The sequence below is a fragment of the Salvelinus sp. IW2-2015 genome, linkage group LG4q.1:29 (genome assembly GCF_002910315.2).
Source record: "Salvelinus sp. IW2-2015 linkage group LG4q.1:29, ASM291031v2, whole genome shotgun sequence".
In the NCBI taxonomy this organism is placed as follows: Eukaryota; Metazoa; Chordata; class Actinopteri; order Salmoniformes; family Salmonidae; genus Salvelinus; species Salvelinus sp. IW2-2015.
The window spans coordinates 10,409,334-10,434,553 of NC_036842.1; the positions used below are offsets into that span (position 1 = coordinate 10,409,334).

Here is a 25,220-nt window from a genome sequence, read left to right on the forward strand (position 1 = left end):
ACATTGATCAAGAGGTCTTGCTGGCAGGTACAGCAAAGCAACAGGCCATTTACATCTCTGAAATACTGTACATTCCCAAACATCTTTCAAGGCAGGGTCCCAAAAGTAGGACTGCACAATGTGTCAACATGGAATAACTACTGTATGCGCTTAGTTGGATTGAGTAATTCAGATGTAACACACACACACACACACACTCAATAGCATGCAAGTTAAATGCATGATATTCATATTTGAAGGAGATGGACAATTATCCTAAAATCATGTTCAATTATAATTGAATGTAATCTGCTGTAAATAATATTTTWGATTTAACCAGAAAAGTCTCCATGTCTTTGTTAATGATGCACTGTTGTATATTTTGTTAGATTTTTTTTGTTTTGTTTTATATTGTTCTTTTAATATAGCAGACAGAAAAGGTCAACACATGTACAACATGCTATTTATTGTAAATGAATTGAACTACATCTGTTTAGATGCCCATTTAACTTAATCTCCTTAAAATCTCTGTAAAAAGTAAGAAATGAATTATACAGTATACTGTAGTGTTAGTGAGATGGGTAACCTCACACTGATGATTTTGGTGAAGACGTTTTTGCTTTGTATCTTGAAATATATTATGTACAGGTATATTTCATTTTCTTTGCACATGTACTCTGATGCTGGAATGTTATAATTTATTAAACCCTGGTGTTGGTCCTCTGTGGGGTTTTTTATGTAGTATTTAGACTAAAGTGTTGTGGAACTAAATAAAACATCTTAAAATGATGTATTCCTATCATATTGTATTTTTTTKGGAGAGGACTGACAATTTACAGACAGGACAAGGGGCACCTATGGTGCACTTGAGTAACCTTTCTTTTCAACAATAAAAAGGTTATTATGATCTTYGTAAGCAGTGGTGGGAAAAGTACTCAATTGCCATACTTGAGTAAAGATACTTTAATAGAAAATGACTCAAGTAAAAGTGAAACTCACCCATTTAAAATTCTACTTGGGTAAAAGTTGAGTGTTTTTGAGTCTGCCAGATTAGAAGCAGTAGGGATGACAATGCGTAATATTGAGGATTAATGTATTGTAGGCTACTTACTGTGATGTGGTTGTCCCACCTAGCTATCTTAATGTGAATGTACTAACTGTAAGTCTCTGGATAAGAGCATCTGCTAAATGACTCAAATGTAAATGTAAAATATTGATAGGTGTGTGAATTGGACCAAATTRCTCTCCTTGCTGAGCATTTGAAATGTAACTAAACTCAGCAAAAAAATAAACATCCTCTCACTGTCAACTGCGTTTATTTCCAGCAAACTTGTGTAAATATTTGTATGAACATAACAAGATTCAACAACTGAGACATAAACTGAACAAGTTCCACAGACATGTGACTAACAGAAAAAGAATAATGTGTCCCTGAACAAAGGGAGGGTTAAAATCAAAAGTAACAGTCAGTATCTGGTGTGGCCACCAGCTGCATTAAGTACTGCAGTGCATCTCCTCCTCATGGACTGCACCAGATTTGCCAGGTCTTGCTGTGAGATGTTACCCCACTCTTCCACCAAGGCACCTGCAAGTTCCCGGACATTTCTGGGGGGAATGGCCCAAGCCCTCACCCTCCGATCCAACAGGTCCCAGACGTGCTCAATGGGATTGAGATCCGGGCTCTTCACTGGCCATGGCAGAACACTGCCATTCCTATCTTGCAGGAAATCACACACAGAATGAGCAGTATGGCTGGTGGTATTGTCATGCTGGAGGGTCATGTCAGGATGAGCCTACAGGAAGGGTACCACATGAGGGAGGAGGATGTCTTCCCTGTAACACACAGCGTTGAGATTGCCTGCAATGACGACAAGCTCAGTCCGATGATGCTGTTACACACCGCCCCAGACGATGACGGACCCTCCACCTCCAAATCGATMCCACTCCAGAGTACAGGCCTCGGTGTAACGCTCATTCCTTCGACGATAAATGCGAATCTGACCATCACCCCTGGTGAGTGAAGAGCACTTTTTGCCAGTCCTGTCTGGTCCAGCGACGGTGGGTGTGTGCCCGTTGTTGCCTGTGATGTCTGGTGAGGGCCTGCCTTACAACAGGCCCACAAGCCCTCAGTCCAGCCTCTCTCAGCCTATTGCGGACAGTCTGAGCACTGATGGAGGGATTGTGCGTTCCTGGTGTAACTCGGGCAGTTGTTGTTGCCATCCTGTACCTGTCCCACAGGTGTGATGTTCGGATGTACCAATTCTGTGCAGGTGTTGTTACATGTGGTCTGCCACTGCGAGGACGATCAGCTGTCCGTCCTGTCCCCCTGTAGTGCTGTCTTAGGCGTCGCACAGTACGGACATTAAAATGTATTGCCCTGGCCACATCTGCAGTCCTCATGCCTCCTTGCAGCATGCAAGGCACGTTCACGCAGATGARCAGGGACCCTGGGCATCTTTCTTTTGGTGTTTTTCAGAGTCAGTAGAAAGGCCTCTTTAGTGTCCTAAGTTTTCATAACTGTGACCTTAATTGCCTACCGTCTGTAAGCTGTTAGACCGTTCCACAGGTGCATGTTCATTAACTGTTTATGGTTCATTGAACAAGCTTGGGAAACCGTGTTTAAACCCTTTACAATGATCTGTGAAGTTATTTGGATTTTTACTAATTATCTTTGAAAGAAAGGGTCCTGAAAAAGGGACGTTTCTTGTTTTGCTGAGTTTAGTTTGGCCTACCCTTTCGAAAATGTATGGGAGTAAAAAGTACATATTTTCTTAAGGWATGTAGTGAAGTAAAAGTTGTCAAAAAATATAAATAGTAAAGTACAGACACCCCCAAKAACTATTTAAGTAGTACTTCAAAGTATTTGTATGTAGATACTTTACACCACTTTCCGTAAGCTGACTTGTGCTCAAGGGCCAAAGGGGGCAGGCAAGAGGATAAGGCAAGCCCACATTTCTATGGGAACGCGTAGGGGTGTGGACTGGGAAGAGGGGCCGCTGCTGATGTTGTTTACAGTTACAGGTTGCAATATCAATATTAACTTGCACGGTAGGTTGCTCGCATCTACAGATAAAGTAGCAAACAAATTCTAAATAACTTGTATTTAGGAAGCTAAATATCTAAATGTGTACCATTAGACTTTATTGCAAACACGGACATAATGCAAACGACTTGCTAGGCTAGTTTGACCGTTCAGCTAGCAAGCGCCAGGTGACAACTTGAACCTACCTGTTCGTTTCCCCACTACGCCCTTTTTGTCACATAGCTATCACATAGCTTTACGTTTCATTTATCATTGTCACCGTCTCTCAAATACTGTACTAGACATCATTGAAAATTGAATGTTTTCTGTATCAAATCGAAATGTATGCTTGGAAATCAGTTATGCAAATGCGTTTCCTGGCAGCAGGTTTCATGGCGGGGACGTCACGACATGATCGGGAGATGGCAGTGAACGCCAAAAAACAGCTGTCTGTGTGCACAGACCCTGTGGAAAGCTTGAGGTTGCAGTGTCTTGCAAGAGGCTCTTCTGGCATCAAGGGTCTGGGCAGGTGAGAGAAAGGACAGTATACTTTTATGTGATGGGCAGAGGAAATGGTTCTATATCAACTGTTGCCCAGGAGGTCATCAACATCAAATAATTTATTTTATTTTATTTGACCTTTATTTAACTAGGCAAGTCTGTTAAGAACAAATTCTTATTTTCAATGACGGCCTAGGAACAGTGGGTTTGTTTGATGCAGTAGTGATTTAACAGRCCAACTGTATCAAATATGTCACTAGTCAAGCCTGTAACGTAGTCTGAATTAGTCTAAGGACCTCTCTTGGTTGGTTTATAAAATGCAAGGATTGTTTCAGTAATGTGAACTCCACGAAATACTGTCTGATTTTCTTCAACCAAGTATTTATCTTTTTTCTTCTGCAATTGTTTAATTATCTGTCAGAACATTCAAGATAATGGATGATGACAATAACCGTACGTTAGATATGAAGGAGTTTATGAAGGGCCTTAATGACTATGGTGTCCTCATCGAGAAAGAGGAAGCCATGGCAATGTTTCAGCGTTTTGACCGGGACAACAGTGGATTCATCGACTTTGATGAATTTCTCCTCACTCTCAGGGTAAATATCAGTGGTAGGGGTAAGCCTCTGAAGTACATGATAACTGTTGAAATGTGATCACACTTACAGTATGCCATTTGTAAACGTTGTGCATTATTTCTGCTTGCAGCCTCCGATGTCCAATGCCAGGAAGGAGGTGATCATGCAGGCCTTTAGGAAGCTGGATAAGACTAATGACGGGGTGATCACTATTGAAGATCTAAGGGGAGTTTACAATGTCAAGTACCACCCCAAATATCAAAACGGGGAATGGACAGAGGAGCAAGTATTCCGCAAATTCCTGGACAGCTTCGACTCTCCTTACGACAAGGACGGACAGGTAATACTGATAACAATGTTGGGTAGAGGTAAAAAGGGTCTTACCATCATCCACCTCAACTATAGTGTACACCTATACTGCTCAACTAAGAAATATATAAGCAAATGGAGAGCGTTACACCCCACTAAACTTCTGCGTAGAGAAATATATAAGCAAAAGGAGAGCGTTACACCCCACTAGACTACTGCATAGAGAAATATATAAGCAAAAGGAGAGCGTTACACCCCACTAAACTTCTGCGTAGAGAAATGTAAGCAAAAGGAGAGCGTTACACCCCACTAAACTTCTGCGTAGAGAAATATATAAGCAAAAGGAGAGCGTTACATCCCACTAAACTTCTGCGTAGAGAAATATAAGCAAAAGGAGAGCGTTACATCCCACTAGACTTCTGCGTAGAGAAATATATAAGCAAAAGGAGAGCGTTACACCCCACTAAACTTCTGCGTAGAGAAATATATAAGCAAAAGGAGAGCGTTACACCCCACTAAACTACTGCATAGAGAAATATATAGGCAAAAGGAGAGCGTTACACCCCACTAATCTACTGCATAGAGAAATATAAGCAAAAGGAGAGCGTTACACCCCACTAAACTACTGCATAGAGAAAGACCATGGTGTCTCCTTTCGCTTATATTTCTCTATGCAGTAGTTTAGTATAATATGTACATGGGGCCGTGCATTATCATGCCGAAACATGAGGTGATGGCAGCGGATGAATGGCACGATAATGGGCCTCAGGATCTTGTCACAATATCTTTGTGCATCGAAATTTCCATYGATAAAATGCAAATTAATTGTTGTCCGTAGCTTATGCCTGGCCATACCATATCCCCACCACCACCATGGGGCACTCTGTTCACAACGTTGACATCAGCAAAACACTCGCCCACACAATGCCATGCCACGCTGTCTGCCATCTGCCCATTACAGTTGAAACTGGGATTCATACGTGAAGAGCACACTTCTCCAGCGTGCCAGTGGCCATCGAAGGTGAGCATTTGCCCGCTGAAGTCGGTTACGGTTACCCTGGTGAGGATGGCGAGCATGCAGATGAGCTTCCCTGAGACGATTTCTGACAGCAGAAATTCTTTGGTTGTGCAAACCCACAGTTTTATCAGCTGTCTGGATGGCTGGTCTCAGGCGATCCCGCAGGTGAAGAAGCCGGATTTGGAGGTCCTGAGCTGGCGTGGTTACACGTGGTTGTGAGGCCAGTTGGACATAATGCCAAATTCTCTAAAACCACGTTGGAGGCGGCTTATGGTAGAGAAATTAACATTACATTCTCTGGCAACAGCTCTGGTGGACATTTGTGATGTCAGCATGCCAATTGCATGCTCCCTCAAAACGTAAGACTTCTATGACATTTTGTTGTGTGACAAAACTGCACATTTTAGTGKCCTTTTATTGTCCCTAGCAGAAGGTGCACCTGTGTAATGATCATGCTGTTTAGTCAGCTTCTTGATATGCCAGTGGATGGATTATCTTGGCAAAGGAGAGACTCTCACTTACAGGAATGTAAACACATTTGTGCACATAAAAAAAAAAAAATCAGCTCATGAAACATGGACCAACACTTTACATGTTGCGTTCTTTTTTGTTCAGTGTATAATGCACCTTTAGTGGCCTGATTAAATAAGCATTTGGACGTTAGATGAAAATGTCTGAATGTATTGATCAAATCAAATGTTATTTATCACATGCACGGAATACAACAGGTGTAGGTAGACCTTACAGTGAAATGCTTACAAAAAAAGGGTGGGGGGCAATGCAAAAGGGTGACACCCTCAGCTCTCACACAACCTTGCCTTTCCCTTTCAACTCTTTTGTGTTCCAGTTCTCCTTATCAGTGCAATGTGGGTTTTCTGTCTCTATCTGACACTGATGGTATAGGCTGGTTCAGTAAGCTCTGTCTGTCACTTCCTCCCCTTCTGCAGGTCACCAAGGAGGAGTTTCTCAACTACTACTGCGGAGTCAGCGCCTCCATCGACAGTGATGTCTATTTCATTCTAATGATGAAAAATGCATGGAAATTATGAGTTTTAAGTTGATACATTTATGATAATGATTTTTAATGGACAGTTCTTCAAGGTGCTTTCTTAAACTAATATTTTGTTATGGAAATCATGTTGACAAACTAATATTTATAATTTCCCAATGATATGCAAGTGGTTATGAATGACTTGTTCATATTTTGTGCAATGTTAAAATATGTATTTCAGTTAGTCACTCTCTCCACAAGCTAACTAACTACATCTAGCTATATATGTATTGTAGAAAACTGTAGTCCACAGTCTGACACCTCGATCAGACCGACAGCATCATTACATACCGTTTTGCATAGCTACGCAACTAAACTGAACGCATGTATATACCATACCATGTTATGCATTACACAGAACGCACTGCAACTGCCTCTGCAACGCAATGCTGCAAAGCAAAAGCAGAATTCCTTTGTAAATGAATGTACTTCAACAGCGTTTTGGTACACCAGGTCTGATTGAGGCGTCAATGTTGGAATACAACTTTATAAAGACACAGGAAAACCATAGAGATCCCCTTACATTCAGATTGGTTGAACAGATACAACATGAATGATAAATCAAAGTACAGTCATTTCAGGGGATGAGAGCAGAAGAAATTATACTTTTAATTTATTTATTATGCATACACATTTGATCTGTTTTAATAAAATGTTTTAAACACAAAATTCAACAATGGTCATTTTTATACAGGAAATGCTGTCACATTTGTCAGAGTAAAATATACAAATACCAGATACACAGAAAAAAAAGCTGTAATACGGTGAAGCTGAAGACTGTCTAATGCTATGTCTCCCATAACGTGTTCAACAAAATGATCAAGCGTTCTGCATTGAAAACGAATGCATGATAGTTCATAGTACAATACATTCAAAGTTTTAAAAAACTACGTACTGGTAACTGCAGGAAATACAATCATGTATGTGCAAAAAGAATTAATCAAACCTTATTGCCATGTTTATGTCTATAAATGTGTAGAAGGGTTCAAACCCTGAGGAATTGAATGATACATTCTAGGTTTACTTTGCAGCTGTTGTCATGGTAAAGTAAAGAGTATCTTTGTCAAGGTCATAAGAAGCAGCAGTGTGTGTTATAATAATATTAGGCCAGGATATCACGGTGGCTCCTCAGTACAATATACAAAATGGGAAGAAGTGCAAATGCAAAAATAATATATAAAGGAGGGACAGCTTTGTATTTCAAGTTAGTCAAGTCAAGTTCTCCCTTGTCTTTTGCAACTACCAACAGATTAATAACACAAGACCTAAGAAACATAATGAGGATTATTCCTGTTCTGTCTCCTATCATTTGTAAATAACATGTGCATTGAGTTCTGCTAGTCTTGTGATACTGGGAGTCAGTGGATAGTCAGTTTGAGTCACGGTGGATCAAATAGACCTCATATGAAAGCAGCCGTTAACAAAGTCGCTCAGAGCTCAGCGTAAGAATGTAATAAGAAGCTATAACCTTGAATAAGCTCTTTCTCTCTACATCTCTCACTGGATCTGATAGAAACTAGACATGGTGACATACACCTCACCTTTACCTCCTTGCTGGGTAGCAACTAGCCCCTCAGGACCAATGTTACCATCACTGTCGTCTGTCTCCACACTCTCCGTGTCACTCTTCAGGTCCAGGATACCCATGGTGGAGCCACTGCTCCCAGCCCCAAAGTCGGGGTGCTCTCCTGGGGACTTGCACCTCAACAGTATGGCCTCCGAACCTTCACTACTGGTGCTATGGCAGGACTTCGTATCCCCATCACACTCTTGAATGAGGTATTGATCTTTGACCTCAGTGAGGTGATGGGCGTCAGAGTCAGGGGGTTGGGCAGTAACGTGCTGCTCCTCGTCCAGCTCCACCAGCTGGATCTTGAGGTCACTGAACACCTCTGGGTTAAAGCTCAGAGGTTGGCCCTGCTGGGTCACAGGAAAGAGACAGGATAAACCAATATCCTTCTAACTCATTATGGACATTACTGTTCCCAATCTAGTGCATATCAGAGGACTTACACTACATAACAAAAAGTATGTGGACACCTGCTCATTGAACATCTCATTCCAAAATCATGGGCATTAGTATGAAGTTGGTCCCTCCTTTGCTGCTATAACAGCCTCCACTCTTCTGGGAAGGCTCTCCACTWGATGATGGAACATTGCAGCGGGGACCTGCTTCCATTCAGCCACAAGAGTATTATTGAGGTCGGGCACTGATGTTGGGCAATTAGGCCTGGCTCGCAGTCGGCGTTCCAATTCATTCCAAAGGTGTTCGAACGGGTTGAGGTCAGGGCTCTGTGCAGGCCAGTCAAGTTCTTCCACACCAATCTCGACAAACCATTTCTGAATGGCATTGTCATGCTGCAATAGGAAAGGCCCTTTCCCAAACTGTTGCCACAAAGTTGGAAGCACAGAATAGTCTAGAATGTTATTGTATGCTGTAGCATTAAGATTTCCCTTCACTAAGAACTAAGAGGCCTAGCCTGAACCATAAAAAACAGCCCCAGACCATTATTTMTCCTCCACCAAACTTTACAGTTGGCACTATGCATTCGGGAAGGTAGCGTTCTGGCATCCGTCAAACCCAGATTCGTCCGTCAGACTGCCAGATGGTGAAGCGTGATTCATCACTCCAGAGAACGTTTCCACTGCTCCAGAGTCCAATGGCGGCAAGCTTTACACAACTCCAGCCAACGCTTGGCATTGCGAGTGGTAATCTTAGGCTTGTGTGTGGCTGATTGGCCATGGAAACCCAGAGTTTGCAACCACACATACAGACGATTTTTACGCGCTATGCGCTTTAGCACTCGGCTATCCCATTCTATRAGTTTGTGTGGCCCACTTTGCGCTTGAGCCATTCTTGCTACTAAACGTTTCCACTTCACAATAACAGCACTTACAGTTGACCGGGGCAGCTCTAGAAGGGCAGAAATTTGACGAACTGACTTGTTGGAAAGGTGACATCCCATGACGATGCCACGTTGAAAGTCAAAGTCACTGAGCTCTTCAGTATGGCCATTCTACTGCCAATGTTTGTCTATGGGGATTGCATGGCGATGTGCTGGATTTTATACACGTGTCAGCAACGGGTGTGGCTGAAATAGCCGAATCCACTCATTTGAATGGGTGTCCACATACTTTTGTATGTACAGTGCATTTGGAAAGTATTCAGACCCCTTCCCTTTTTCATATTTTGTTACGTTACAGCCTTATTCTAAAATGGATGTAATGTATTTTCCCCCTCATCAATCTACACACAATACCCCATAATGAGAAACAGAAAACAGGTTTTTAGAAATTTTGCTAATTTATTTATATACCTTATTTACATAAGTATTCAGACCCTTTGCTATAAGACTTGAAATTGAGCTCAGGCGCATCCTGTTTCCATTGATCATCCTTGAGATGTTTATATGATTGATTGAATTTACCACAGGTGGACTCCAATCGATTGGGCATGATTTGGAAAGGTACACACCTGTCTATAAGGTCCCACAGTTGACAGTGCATGTCAGAGCAAAAACCAAGCCATGAGGTCAAAGGCATTGGCCCTCAAGCTCCAAGACATGATTGTGTCGATGCACAGATCTGGGGAAGGGTGCCAAAAACTTTCTGCAGCATTGAAGGTCCCCAAGAAAACAGTGGCCTCCATCATTCTTAAACGGAAGAAGTTTGGAACCACCAAGACTCTTTGTAGAGCTAGCCACCCGGCCAAACTAAGCAACCCGGAGAGAAGGGCCTTGGTCAGTGAGGTGACCAAGAACCTGATGGTCACTATGACAGAGCTCCATCTGTGGAGATGGGAGAACCTTCCAGAAGGACAACCATCTCTGCAGCACTCCACCAATCAGGCCTTTATGGTAGAGTGGCCAGACTTAAGCCACTCCTCAGTAAAAGGCACATGGCAGCCCTCTTAGAGTTTGCCAAAAGGCACCTAAAGGACTCTGACAATGAGAAGCAAGATTCTCCGGTCTGATGGAACCAAGATTGAACTCTTTGGSCTGAATGCCAAGCGTCACGTCTGGAGGAAACCTGGCACAATTCCTACGGTGAAGCATGGTGGTGGAAGCATTATGCTGTGTGAATGTTTTTCAGCTGCAGGGAAAGGGAGCAAACTAAAGAGAGATCCTTGATGAAAACCTGTTCCAGAGCACTCAGGACCTCAGACTGTGGCGAAGATTCACCTTCCAACAGGACAACGACCCTATGCACACAGACAAGACAACGCAGGAGTGGCTTCAGGACAAGTCTCTGAATATCCTTGAGTGGCCCAGACAGAGCCCGGACGTGAACCCGATCGAACATCTCTGGAGAGACCTGAAAATAGCTTTGCAGCGACGCTCCCCATCTAACCTGACAGAGCTCGAGAGGATCTGCAGAGARGAATGGGGGATACTCCCCAAATACAGGTGTGCCAAGCTTATAGCATCAACACTCGAGGCTGTAATCGCTGCCAGAGGTTCTTCAACAAAGTACTGAGTAAAGGGTCTGAATACTTATGTAAATGTAATATGTCAGTATGCTTTGTCATTATGGGGTATTGTGTGTAGATTGATGAGGAAACATATATTTTTAATAAGGCTGTAACGTAACAAAATGTGGAAAAAGTCAATGGGTCAGAATACTTTTAGAATGTATAGTGTACCTTCATTGGCTCGTAGGTCTGGACGATCTGGAGAAGTGTGTGTTTGGGATGTGGAATGCTTGGCCATATGAAGGAATGTATTCTGTGAGGAAAGAGAGATGTGAGAGTGGAGGACATGCACACACACACAYGGAGCGGATGGCTGCCGTCTTATCGGTTCTTAACCAACCGTGCTATTTTGTTTGTTTTTTCACGTTTTGTACATAATGTTGCTGCTACCATCTCTTATGACCGAAAAGAGCTTCTGGACATCAGAACAGCGATTACTCACCTMGAATTGGACGAAGAGTTTTTCTTTAATGAGTCAGACGGGAAGGATATACTACAAACACTCTAACGGACCCTCATCCCCGTCATTCGCTCGAGAAGGAAACAAAGATTTTGCGTAAAGAGATCAGGGTGCCTTGTGAGGATCAGGCGACGATCTGCCTTTGCCATCCGTCCTGCTAGCTATTGTTAAATCGCTGGAAAATAAATGGGACGAACTGAAAGCACATATATCCTACCAACATGACATTAAAAACTGTAATATCTTATGTTTCACCGAGTCGTGGCTGAACGACGACATTAATAACATACAGCTGGCGGGTTATACATTCTATCGGCAGGATAGAACAGCAGCTTCTAGTAAGACACGGGGCTGGGGTCTATGCATATATGTAAACAACAGCTGGTGCACGATATCTAAGGAAGTCTCGAGGTTTTGCTCACCTGAGGTAGAGTATCTCATGATTAGCTGTAGACCACACTATCTACCTAGAGATTTTTCATCTGTAATTTTCGTAGCTGTCTACATACCACCAGACCGATGCTGGCACTAAAACCGCACTCAATGAGCTGTATACCGCCATAAGCAAACAGGAAAGCGCTCATCCAGAGGTGGCACTCCTAGTGGCCGGGGACTTTAATGCAGGGAAACTTAAATCAGTTTTACCTAATTTCTAGCAGCATGTTAAATGTGCAACCAGAGGGGGGGAAAACGATAGAAAAAAAACACCTTTACTCCACACACAGAGACGCGTACAAAGCTCTCCCTCGCCCTCCATTTGGTAAATCTGACCATAATTCTATCCTCCTGATTCCTGCTTACAAGCAAATATTAAAGCAGAAAACACCAGTGACTCGGTCTATAAAAAGGTGGTCAGATGAAGCAGATGCTAAACTACAGGACTGTTTTGCTAGCACAGACTGGAATATGTTCCGGGATTCTTCCGATGGCATTGAGGAGTACACCACATCAGTCACAGGCTTTATCAATAAGTGCATCGATGACGTCATCCCCACAGTGACCGTACGTACATACCCCAACCAGAAGCCATGGATTACAGGCAACATTTGCACTGAGCTAAAGGGTAGAACTGCCGCTTTCAAGGAGCGGGACTCTAACCCGGAAGCTTATATGAAATCCCGCTATGCCCTCCGACGAACCATCAAACAGGCAAAGCGTCAGTACAGGACTGATCGAATTGTACTACACCGGCTCCGATGCTCGTCGGATGTGGCAGGGCTTGCAAACTATTATAGACTACAAAGGGAAGCACAGCCGCGAGCTGCCCAGTGACACAAGCCTACCAGATGAGCTAAATAACTTCTATGCTCGCTTCGAGGCAAGTAACACTGAAACATGCATGAGAGCATCAGCTGTTCCAGACGACTGTGTGATCACGCTCTCCAAACCCGATGTGAGTAAGACTTTGAAACAGGTCAACATTTACAAGGCCGCAGGGCCAGACGGATTACCAGGATGTGTACTCCGAGCATGCGCTGACCAACTGGCAAGTGTCTTCATTGACATTTTCAACCCTGTCTGAGTCTGTAATACCAACATGTTTCAAGCAGACCACCATAGTCCCTGTGCCCAAGAACACTAAGGTAACCTGCCTAAATGACTACCGACCCGTAGCACTCATGTCTGTAGCCATGAAAGGCTTTGAAAGGCTGGTCATGGCTCACATCAACACCATTATCCTAGAAACCCTCGACCCACTCCAATTTGCATACCGCACCAACAGATCCACAGATGATGCAATCTCTATTGCACTTCACACTGCCCTTTCACACCTGGACAAAAGGAACACCTATGKGAGAATGCTATTCATTGACTTCAGCTCAGCGTTCAACACCATAGTGCCCTCAAAGCTCATCACTAAGCTAAGGACCTTGGGMCTAAACACCTCCCTCTGCAACTGGTTCCTGGACATCCTGACGTGCCGCCCCTAGCTGGTAGGGGTAGGTGACAACACATCTGCCACGCTGATCCTCAATACGGATGCCCCTCAGGGGTGCGTGCTCAGTCCCCTGTACTCCCATTTCACTAATGACTGCACGGCCTGGCACAACGCCAACACCATCATCAAGTTTGCCGATGACACAACAGTGGTAGGCCTGATCACCGACAACGATGAGACAGCCTATATGGAGGAGGTCAGAGACTTGACCGTGTGGTGCAAGGACAACAACCACTCCCTCAACGTGATCAAGACAAAGGAGATGATTGTGGACTACAGGAAAAGGAGTACCGAGCACGCCCCCATTCTCATCGACAGGGCTGTGGTGGAGCAGGTTGAGAGCTTCAAGTTTCTTGGCGTCCACATCACCAACAAACTAACATGGTCCAAGCACACCAAGACAGTCGTGAAGAGGGCACAACAAAACCTATTTTCAGGAGACTGAAAATATTTGGCATGGGTCCTCAGATCCTCAAAAGGTTTTACAGCTGCACCATCGAGAGCATCCTGACGGGTTGCATCACTGCCTGGTATGGCAACTGCTCAGCCTCCGACCGCAAGGCACTACAGGGGGTAGTGCGTACGGCCCAGTACATCACTGGGGCCAAGCTTCCTGCCATCCAGGACCTCTATACCAGGCGGTGTCAGAGGAAGGCCCTAAAAATTGTCAAAGACTCCAGCCACCTTAGTCATAGACTGTTCTCTCTGCTAACGCACGACAAGCGGCTAATCAAATGGCTACCCAGACTATTTGCACCCCCCCTTTCTGCGCTGCTGCTACTCTCTGTTATTATCTATGCATAGTCACTTTAATAACTCTACCTATATGTACATATTACCTCAATTACCTCTACACCGGTGACCCTGCACATTGACTCTGTACCGGTATCCCCTGTATAGAGCGCCGCTATTGTTATTTACTGCTGCCCTTTAATTATTTGTTATTCTTATCTCTTACTTTTTTGAAGGTATTTTCTTAAATCTTCATTGTTGGTTAAGGGCTTGTAAGTAAGTATTTCACTGTAAGGTTGTATTCGGCGCATGTGACAAATCAAATTTGATTTGATTTGACACACACGCGCACACACACACACACACACACACACACACACACAAAAGATGATTTGCAGAGGAAAAGGAGACCAATTTAATACTCACTGTAATCTCCAGAAAATACTAACTGCCAAGGTGACCAGAAGCAGAGCAAAAATGGCCACAATGAGTGAGTAGGACAGCATCTGGACATCTGTCTTTGTCTCTGTAGGTGAGTGGAGAGAGAACGAGAGCAGAGACGATGCATGTGACTCCCATTTCCTATACCCTCTATCACTTCCAACTGCACAGTCTCAATATCATACTATACTTTTTAGACACGTAAGTCTTTTTTTTTTTTTTTACCTTTGTCTGTTCTGAAACTGAGGGGGACACTCCATTCACTCCAGCTCCCATCAAAGTACCTCCCGTTTGGCTTGGCTCGAACCTTGACGTGATACTCTGTGTTCTTATGGAGGTACTCGTCCCCCTCGATGATCAGAGGCTGATAGGTTATGCTATGAACCTATGAACAGGGTACACCGTAAAAGAAGAACAAGACAAGAAATTGTGTTCATAGAATATACTGTACTATACAGAGTAACTACAGTGTTGCTAAATAATTATGTCTGAACTAAAGGGAAATATATATCATATAGTTAAGCGTTTGCATCCAAAAATCCAAGAAAAATAGACTTTTGGCTACTGTACCAGAGTATTTTTGACACTCCAGATGCGAAATTGGAACAGTTGATTGCTGGGGTTCAGGTAATCGTTTAGGTATGGATTCCCAATGTAAATAAGAGCCCGGTTGGAGCTCCCCAGAAATGTGACATTCACCACCCAAGGACTCATGGGTTTAACTAAACCATAAAGATGAACAAGAAACAAGAGGATAAGTGTTAAGGGCAATTGATGAAGGAGACAACTAAGGACTCTCAATTGATGGAAGATGTCATGTAAAAACTGTCATTCAAACCATAGTGTCTTCACGATATTTTCAACCTCTCCCTGACCCACTATGTAATACCTACAAGTTTCAAGCAGACCACCATAGTCCCTGTGCCCAAGAACGCCAAGGTAACCTGCCTAAATGACTATTGCCCCGTAGTGCTCACATCTGTAGCCTTGAAATGCTTTGAAAGGTTGGTCACATCAACACCATCACCCCAGACACTCTGGACCCACTCCAATTCGCATATCGCCCCAACAGATCCACAGATGACTCAATTTCTATTGCATTCCACACTGCCCTTTCCCAGCTGGACAAAAGGAACACCTATGTGAGGATGCTGTTTATTGACTACAGCTCAGCGTTCAACCCCATAATTCCCTCCAAATTAAAAACCTCCCTCTGCAACTGGATCCTTGACTACCTGACGTGCCGCCCCCACGTGATGAGGGTAGGCAACAACACATCCGCCACGCTGACCCTCAACACAGGGGCCCCTCATGTTTGCTTAGTCCCCTCCTGTACTCCCTGTTCACCCATGACTGCGGTGATATGCCTGATCACCGACAACAACGAGACAGCCTATAGGGAAGAGGTCAGAAAGCTGGCAGTGTGGTGCCAGGACAACAACCACTTCCTCAATGTCAGCAAGACAAAGATGCTGATCGTGGATTACAGGAAGGGCCGAGCACGCCCCCATCCACATCGACAGGGCTGTAGTGGAGCAGGTCGAGAGCTTTAAGTTCCTCGGTGTCCACATCCCTAAGAACTTATCATGGTTCACACACACCAACACAGTCATGAAGAGGGCACGACAACGCCTCCTCCCACTCARGAAGCTGAAAAGATTTGACATGGGCCCTCAGATCCTCAAGAAGTTATACAGCTGCACCATTGAGAGCATCTTGACTGGCTGCATCACAGCTTGGCATGGCAACTGCTTGGTATCTGACCGCGAGGCGCTACAGAGGGTAGTGCGTACGGCCCAGTACATCCCTTAGGCCGAGCTCTCTGCCATCCAAGACCTCTATAGCAGGTGGTGTCAGAGGTAGGCCTTAAAAATTGTCAGACTCCAGCCATCCAAGTCATAGACTGTTCTCTACTACCGCATGGCAAACGGCATCGATGCACCAAGTCTAGAACCAACAGGACCCTGAATAGCTTCTACCTCCAAGCCATAAGACTGCTAAGTAATTAGTTAAAAAGATAACCACTAGGCCTCCTGAGTGGCGCAGCGGTCTAAGGCACTGTATTGCAGTGCTTGAGGCATCACTACAGACCCTGGGTTCGATCCCAGGCTGTGTCGCAGTTGGCTGCGATCGGTAGACCCATGAGGCGGCGCACAATTGGCCCACGTCGTCCGGGTTAGGGGAGGGTTTGGCCAGCCGGGATGTCCTTATCCCATCGCACTCTAGAGACTCCTTGTGGCGGGCCGGGTCCATGCACGCTGATTTCAGTCGCCAGTTGTACGGTGTTTCCTCCGACACATTGGTGCGGCTGACTTCCAGGTTAAACGAGCAGTGTGGCTTGGCGGGGTCGTGTTTTGGAGGACGCATGGCTCCCAACCTTTGTCTCTCCCGAGTCCATACGGGAGTTGCAGCTATAGGACAAGACTGTAACTACCAATTGGATATCCCGATATTGGGGTAAAAAATAAAAAAATAAAGATGACCAATAGCTACCCGGACTATTTGCATTGACGCTTTTTTCACTTACTCTTTTGACTCATCACATACGCTGCTTGTACTGTTTATTATCTATGTTGCCTAGTCACTTTATCCCTACCTACAGTACCAGTCAAAAGTTTGGACACACCTACTCATTTAAAGTTTTTATTTTTATTTTTTTATTTTTTTATCTTTATTTATACCAATTTTCTACATTGTAGAATAATAGTGAACACATCAAAACTATGAAATAACAAATAAGGAATCATGTAGTAACCAAAAAAGTGTTAAACAAATCAAAATATATTTTATATTTCAGATTCTTCAAAGTAGCCACCCTTTGCTTTGATGACAGCTTTGTACACTCTTGGCATTCTCTCAACCAGCTTCATGAGGAATGCTTTTCCAACAGTCTTGAAGGAGTTTCCACATATGCTGAGCACTTGTTTGCTGCTTTTCCTTCACTCTGCGGTCCAACTCATCCCAAACCATCTCAATTGGGTTGAAGTCGGGTGATTGTGGAGGCTAGGTCATCTGATACAGCACCATCACTCTCCTTCTTGGACAAATAGCCCTCACACAGCCTGGAGGTGTGTTTTGGGTCATTGTCCTGTTGAAAAATAAATGATAGTCCCACTCAGCGCAAAACAGATGGGATTCCAGGTGATTACCTCATGAAACTGGTTGAGAGAATGCCAAGAATGATGTCTTCACTATTATTCTACAATGTAGAAAATAGTAAAAATAAAGAAAAACCCTTGATGTGTAGGTGTGTCCAAACTTTTGACTGGTACTGTGTATGGACATACAGTATCTGCCTCAATTATCTCGTACCCCTGCACATCGACTCGGAACTAGTACCCGTGAGTATAGCCAAGTTATCGTTACTCATTGTGTATTTATTCCTCTTGTCATTATTTTTCTATAAAATATATATTTTTAACTCTGCATTTTTGGAAAACAACCCATAAGTAAGTATTTCACTGTTGGTCTACACCTGTTGTTTAACGAAGCATGTGACAAATAGGTGTAATTTAGGGTGAGAAGGTATGAAATTATGATAACTTACTTATTTTTGCCAAGAGGATTGTTTTCCAAAATGTGCTGCCTCCTTTTAATTGAATGGTGAGATTACACGGTGGCAGAGTGGCCAGGTTCGTAAATGTGACATTATTCCCCTTCTCTTTCAGACAGCGTTGCTCACCAATGCTGTTGCTGTAGCTGTAAACATAATATTCATAAAATCAGATTCAGGGAATAATTTCCGAGTCCAGCTGAGGATTTTACACATTTGGATATCTGTATATGCAGTAAGGGTGGAGTTCTTCTACCCATGATTTATGTCCTATGTAATGTACAAGCTCCTAACTAACATAGCTGATGTTCAGTGGTCTTCTAGAAGGTTCATTACCAAAGAATCATGGCTTTTACGTCCTCTATTTCATCATCACCGTTGTCATCATCAAAGTGGCAGGTTAGGGTGTTTGGTGATGACACACTTAGATGAGAAGTGCAGAGTATTCTGGGTTCTGGGAGGGAAAGGAAAGGAAAGGAAACCATTTAAGCAATTTAGATGAGGTCAACAGCAGCGAATCCAGATACATTTTGTCAAATACATTTTGGTATGGAGTGAGAAATAACAGTCAATGATGCACCAGCACTGTATTTTTGGACACAAACGTTGCAGTGAATGTAAATAATTCTTAAAGAGAATTAAAATAACTCTTCAAGAGAAAAGGCAACTCACCGTTGTCAGCCCATTCTCTTCCACTTTGAGAGTGCACCAGAACTGGGAGAAGGAGTAGGGCGATCCACAGGCTGTATGCCATTTTTCACAAAGGTGTCACACTAACATAAGATGTAGTGGCACCACACACAGCGGTGTTAGACTCTAGGGCACACACGCACAAGGAACTCAAAGTGATGTCTCAATGAACTTTCAGTATAAATATCACAGAGGAGAGCAGAAAATAGCGAGAGAGAGTGGTAGGAAGAGGGGGTGGCAGAGAGAGAGAGAGAGAGAGAGAGCAAGAGGGAGAGAGAGGGCGGGGGCAGAGAAAGGGTTTTTGGGTCCATATACCTTACCGGATACGTTTATGCAATTGTCAGGTTATATTCTATATTCTGTAATATCCCTGAGAGTAGTATGATACTCATCCAATTGTCGGGTTATATTCTTCTGCTATTGACGGGCTAACCCTAACTTCAAGATTTGTATTGCCATTGTTTATTCATTGTTTATTGTTTATTCTGACCCCGTGATATCACTCTCAGTGATATCACAGGGGGTCAGTATTTCAAGGTTTATCTAGCCAGGTCACATTCCTGCATGAGAATTTCAGATAGTTGTTTCTGTGAGAATGTTTTCTAAGACAGGGGGAGGTGTTGGCTGCCTATTTATTCAGTGCTCCAAGCATTACAATATGGGAAAGGTTCGCTGTTACGGAGACCTTGTATATTTACACAGACAGAAGAATATATCATTTTCTTACTTTCAAACACTTGTGTTTTCACATAGTGTAAGGACCTAGTCGTTTGAATATTATAATACTTTTCAGCTGTCTTTACTATTGTGCAACAACCTGTGCTACGTGCATTTAACAAGAAGACAGTCTTCCTCTCCATGTACTAACAACCATGAAGACAAAAAACAAACCAGTAACCTACAAACCACTTCCTGTCAACTCAAATTAACTGGTTTGGTTTCAAATGAGGCCAGAACGTACTGAACTTACTCAACACTAACCTTATCACTGAACAAAAGTTTGAGTTTGAATAATTCTTCACTATCGATATATCCATCATTGCTTGCCAAAATATAACAATATAAAATCAGAAAAAGGAGTTCAAACCATTTACCACTACAGGATGTTGTGAGGATGACTTGACACTTGACACACTTGTTTCAACAGTTTCTAGTATTACATTGATAAGGTTCCATTGCATTTGTGGTATGTGTCCTGTAACTTGACAGTAAAGAAAATCCCCTTACTGTATATAATTTCCCCACATTTTCCTGTTATGTCTAGAGACCAACCTAACTACCAAGGAAATATTTAAAAAGTAAAAAATATAAATAGTAAAGTACAGTTACCCCAAAAAACTACTTAAGTAGCACTTCAAGGTATTTTTACTTAAGAAGGCCAGCATCCCGGAGTCGCCTCTTCACTAAGTGACCCCAAACTTTTGAACGGTAGTGTACATTGTAGTATTGTTGTATGGATACTCATCCAATACTCAGGTTATATTCTTCTGCTATTGACGGGCTAATCCTAACTTCAAGATTTGTATTATCATTGTTTTTTATTTTCTTGTAGTGAAGTAAAAGTAGTTAAAAATGTAAATAGTATAGTACAGATACCCCAAAAAACTACTTAAGTAGCACTTCAAAGTATTTTTACTTAAGTTCTTTACACCACTGGACACAGTAAAATACCTAATGTGTTTATCAGGATTTAACATTAGAGAGAATAACATAACCTAGATCTTTCATATTGTGAAGGAGGATTGGAGGGAAGGTGATGGATCTGTGTGTGTTTTTGGTACCTGCGGGTGCCCGTGGGTGGAAGGTAGATGTTGGTGTGAGCTCTCGAATGCGTCTGTGGGTGGCAGCTGTGGTTCTGATGCTGGGTTTGATGTAGAAGAAAGATTCAAAAAACATGTAGGGGAAGGGGAAGAATCCTATTCCTCTCTACACTCACTTTTGCACTGTTTACATTTAGGGGCCACATCTTACAAGAGATTACTGATTACAAAGCAGGATCAAGGAGGTGGCCAGCTAACTTGCCTAAATATTCAGAAATAACTGTTTTTGAAAGATAAGATTGAAATAGGCATGGTCTCATTGACTCAACAACCACAAACACATAGCCGTTTATCAAAGCCCGTGATTGCCTGTGTTACACTGATACCTGCGTTAGGGAAGGGGAGATGGTTATGAGAAGGGTCAAAGGTTAGTTAACACTTGCCTAGCAGCACAGCATTCTCTAGAATGCGTCGTAAAGCCTGGTTGGTACACATCTGATTCTACGGAGTTCTGAGGAACCAACCAGCCTGCCCCGCCTCCCCCGATGAAACCACAAGCTGGCGGCCTTATCTCTGCACTCATCTCACAAACATCATCTGCTGTGGTTTTATACCACATGGTTTTATAGCGCTCCACACCGGCCTGGGAATCTGTTCTCTCGTCTGTTTTGTAGTCTCTCGGGGGTGTCTAAATCCTCATCCTTTGACTGAGTGTAGAGACTATTTAGTGCTTGTGGGTAAAGCATGATGCATGGTCCCTGTGTGCTGGTGAAAAGAGTCTGTAGTAATGTATTGAAAAGCAACAGCAAAACCCCCCAAAAATATCACATAATTAAAGAGCAACTGTCCTTAAAAAGCTACTTTTCGTTTTGAAAATGGCCTATGTGGCATCAATATGAAACATTTATTATTGTGTAAAAATTGACTACAATGTGTAAATAGGATAACTTTTGTCATAAAGTCAACCTCGTCCAAAACTGAGATTTGAGAGATGATAGGATAAAATGGTATGTTACTGAATGAAGGGTACCGTAACAGTTTTCCATGGGTTGGGTTTATTTTAATCGTGCTCAGATGCCCACAGCTGGCAGCACCCAAGTAATCATACATTTAAGCGCAGCAGCATTGGACTCAATTGTAATGCCCATGGTCAATTTGGTTGTACATTCGACATCCCTATGGGGCAAGTTAGGGACCATCAGTAAAGGATGTACAAGGAACAATATTTTAAAAGATCAATAGCTCCAAATTTCAATGACTTAAAAACCTCAAACCAACTAAATTGTAGAAATTAATTTACAAATATTTAAAGCATTTATTGAGACAACTAATAGATATCAACATTAAAATATTGTCTCATTTACATTGTGTAATTTTATTGACGTCCCAAACTATCCTCAGATATAGTATATCCAAAGTCAAACCAATTTTGCCACAGTCGCACACCAGCGGGCTGAAGCTAATTGGCTAAATGATTTGCCTAAGTTTTCCCACCTGCAAACACACACAGGATACACCCACATCAAACCACACACCGAAACCAACTCACGTTGAATTCAGTAATGGCCGCTAGCATTTCTTAATTAACCAAATCTAAAACAAGGCCAAATCAGGAAGTGCAGTCGACCTTTAAAGATGCACTCCAGGATCTGAAGCACAACAAATTTGTAACATCATATGAATAGCAAAAAGAATATAAATATATACAGTATATATTTTTTGGCCCCACAAAATGGATGACGTAATACACAAAAAACGGGGACCACTATTGACTCATGAGCAGCACTTTCAAAACTACTGGCTGAAATTATACAGAAGTTTGAGAGTGCATCTTTAGCCAAAAACAATTAAAACATCCCCATCAAGCATGTAAACAGATTCGGTAAAGTGCTACTTAAGCCACCTCTGACCTCATCCTTCAGATATATCCTCCACCTCCTCTATGAAGGCACACTGTGAGCTCTTACTACTATTGTTTGGCTCATTTCCAGTGAAGCCACACCAAAATAAGCAACTCTTTGAACCTATGTCTGTGGCAGCCACATGAATCTCTCCGCTGCACAGCAACTCTGTGAGCTTCCTGCTTCCTTTTGCTTGTTTCTCTAACCAAGGTTGCACTCAACATCAACAAACTGTTTTGCAATATTCTGTAACAAAGGTAGACCTGGTTGCAGAGGTAACTGTGTTTTTGCCTATAAAACTCAACTGAATGCCTTTCACCTGCATATCTTTTGACTAATTGGTCAAGAAATCCACCTCCTTATGTCACTCTGTAATTGTGTTCAACATTCACGAATGTAGAGTGGATGTTGTTATCTCACAATGTCTCAAGTCTGTTCTAATCATATAGCTTAGTGTTTTTGGTGCAGGCGGAGGCATCGAGATACTGAGATACCATTCAGTGACAGCTGCTTAGCTATAGACACAACCGGTCTCTCTCCTCTGCTCTCATCCTTCTAGACCTATCGGCTGCCTTTGATACTGTGAACCATCAGATCCTCCTCTCCACCCTCTCCGAGCTGGGCATCTCCGGCGCGGCCCACGCTTGGATTGCGTCCTACCTGACAGGTCGCTCCTACCAGGTGGCGTGGCGAGAATCTGTCTCCGCACCACGTGCTCTCACCACTGGTGTCCCCCAGGCTCTGTTCTAGGCCTCTCCTATTCTCACTATACACCAAGTCACTTGGCTCTGTCATATCCTCACATGGTCTCTCCTATCATTGCTATGCAGACGACACACAATTAATCTTCTCCTTTCCCCCTCTGATAACCAGGTGGTGAATCGCATCTCTGCATGTCTGGCAGACATATCAGTGTGGATGACGGATCACCACCTCAAGCTGAACCTCGGCAAGACGGAGCTGCTCTTCCTCCCGGGAAGGACTGCCCGTTCCATGATCTCGCCATCACGGTTGACAACTCCATTGTGTCCTCCTCCCAGAGTGCTAAGAACCTTGGCGTGATCCTGGACAACACCCTGTCGTTCTCAACTAACATCAAGGCGGTGACCCGTTCCTGTAGGTTCATGCTCTACAACATTCGCAGAGTACGACCCTGCCTCACGCAGGAAGCGGCGCAGGTCCTAATCCAGGCACTTGTCATCTCCCGTCTGGATTACTGCAACTCGCTGTTGGCTGGGCTCCCTGCCTGTGCCATTAAACCCCTACAACTCATCCAGAACGCCGCAGCCCGTCTGGTGTTCAACTTTCCCAAGTTCTCTCACGTCACCCCGCTCCTCCGCTCTCTCCACTGGCTTCCAGTTGAAGCTCGCATCCGTTACAGAACCATGGTGCTTGCCTACGGAGCTGTGAGGGAACGGCACCTCCGTACCTTCAGGCTCTGATCAGGCCCTACACCCAAACAAGGGCACTGCGTTCATCCACCTCTGGCCTGCTCGCCTCCCTACCTCTGAGGAAGTACAGTTCCCGCTCAGCCCAGTCAAAACTGTTCGCTGCTCTGGCACCCCAATGGTGGAACAAACTCCCTCACGACGCCAGGTCAGCGGAGTCAATCACCACCTTCCGGAGACACCTGAAACCCCACCTCTTTAAGGAATACCTAGGATAGGATAAAGTAATCTTCTAACCCCCCCCCCCCCCTTAAAAGAGTTAGATGCACTATTGTAAAGTGGTTGTTCCACTGGATATCATAAGGTGAATGCACCAATTTGTAAGTCGCTCTGGATAAGAGCGTCTGCTAAATGACTTAAATGTAAATGTAATACTGGGTCATCCTCGGAGTCAAAGATGAACCACAGAGGCCCATTTGACCACACGTTTGTGTGAGACACACTATCATTGATGTAAACCTCCCAAAACCTGCTTTAACCCAGAAAGCTGTGATTTGTAATAAGACTGGCAGACAATAGAGATGTTGGTTATGGTGGTTATGTCAATGGAGGTCAACCTGTCTACGTCAGCCTTACTGTCAAACTAAACATAACGTGGCCTGGTGTGTTCTGGAGCACATGTACGATGTACCGCTGCCAGCATGGGTTTGAATCAGACCCACTGTTCTGTCAGCATTCCCTCTCCTGCCTTTAATTAAACAGACAGATTTTGATGGGGATTTTTGTGTTATGTTAATTAGATTTCCACAGGGCCGTGGAAACTGTAGAAAGGTTAACCTCTATCGTTCTCGATCCAACAAACATACTAAAAATGTACAAATATATTGAAAAACAAAACATACCAAACAGCCATGCAACACTACCTATCATTTCCTCGCTGATCAGCCTGCTCTGAGAGCAGAGTTACTAACCACCTGAGAGACTGAAGGTAACCACGGACACTGAGCTAGACAGCCATTCAGTGACAGCTGCTTAGCTATAGACACAACCGGTCTGCTACCATGCGAGACACTTTCACAAAGCCTTCCACACATCGGCTCTGTCCGTGTATCGGTGTTTGTGTGAAATGAAGGTGTCTGTGAGAGGAAGAAGGGGAGACTGCCATTCCACCAATACCCACAGACACCAAGTGGTTGCAGGGCTGTAGTTGTGTTATTACAAAAGAGTAACGTCAGCTACTCTTAACTAATACAGGAAGGAGCCTTTGGAGCAGTTTAAAACATTCCCCAGGGTAATCCCACACAGCAGATAATGTATGCAATTCTGTAATCACATCTGAAATGTTGTTTTGATAGTGTACAGGCTTTGGTTTTTCCATTTATGTTTTGAGGTTGGACTTCAGCACATATAGCTATAACCAATTGATG

General features: G+C 43.5%; 2 protein-coding genes across 4 annotated transcripts; one reads left to right on the top strand and one right to left on the bottom strand.

Moving 5' to 3' along the window:
- The first annotated feature begins 2,906 nt into the window (after positions 1-2,906).
- Positions 2,907-7,044, top strand: LOC111961415 (calcyphosin-like protein). 2 transcript variants are annotated; one of them, XM_023983659.2, is made up of 5 exons: positions 2,907-3,027; positions 3,386-3,530; positions 3,924-4,101; positions 4,211-4,420; positions 6,355-7,044. In XM_023983659.2, the coding sequence occupies exons 1-5, from the start codon at positions 2,937-2,939 to the stop codon at positions 6,454-6,456; spliced, it is 726 nt and encodes a 241-aa protein (XP_023839427.1). In that variant the 5' UTR covers positions 2,907-2,936; the 3' UTR covers positions 6,457-7,044. The 2 variants fall into 2 exon arrangements, with proteins under 2 accessions (XP_023839427.1, XP_023839428.1); XM_023983660.2 differs by having other exon boundaries at positions 2,910-3,027; positions 3,389-3,530.
- A 449-nt stretch (positions 7,045-7,493) lies between these two features.
- Positions 7,494-18,907, bottom strand: LOC111961414 (interleukin-7 receptor subunit alpha-like). Of its 2 annotated transcripts, none has more exons than XM_023983658.3 (8): positions 18,727-18,907; positions 18,391-18,508; positions 18,049-18,200; positions 15,072-15,223; positions 14,727-14,886; positions 14,487-14,586; positions 11,101-11,182; positions 7,494-8,375 (listed from the first exon to the last, which is right to left on the bottom strand). In XM_023983658.3, exons 1-8 carry the CDS (start codon positions 18,806-18,808, stop codon positions 7,956-7,958), a joined length of 1,266 nt encoding a protein of 421 aa, XP_023839426.1. In that variant the 5' UTR covers positions 18,809-18,907; the 3' UTR covers positions 7,494-7,955. The 2 variants fall into 2 exon arrangements, with proteins under 2 accessions (XP_023839426.1, XP_023839425.1); XM_023983657.3 differs by having other exon boundaries at positions 7,494-8,378.
- Between the last annotated feature and the right edge of the window lie 6,313 nt (positions 18,908-25,220).

Bases quoted from the DNA above. Each gene is read 5' to 3' on its own strand.
- LOC111961414 (XM_023983657.3), bottom strand. From the start codon at position 18,808: ATGGCATACAGCCTGTGGATCGCCCTACTCCTTCTCCCAGTTCTGGTG. The intron at 18,201-18,390 runs GTAATGAACCTT...TTATGTTTACAG, and splicing joins GTAAAAGCCATGATTCTTTG to CTACAGCAACAGCATTGGTG. The intron at 14,887-15,071 runs GTACAGTAGCCA...CCCTGTTCATAG, and splicing joins GGAGTGTCAAAAATACTCTG to GTTCATAGCATAACCTATCA.
- LOC111961415 (XM_023983659.2), top strand. From the start codon at position 2,937: ATGGGAACGCGTAGGGGTGTGGACTGGGAAGAGGGGCCGCTGCTGATG. The intron at 3,028-3,385 runs GTAGGTTGCTCG...GTTTCCTGGCAG, and splicing joins TATCAATATTAACTTGCACG to CAGGTTTCATGGCGGGGACG. The intron at 3,531-3,923 runs GTGAGAGAAAGG...ATTATCTGTCAG, and splicing joins GGCATCAAGGGTCTGGGCAG to AACATTCAAGATAATGGATG.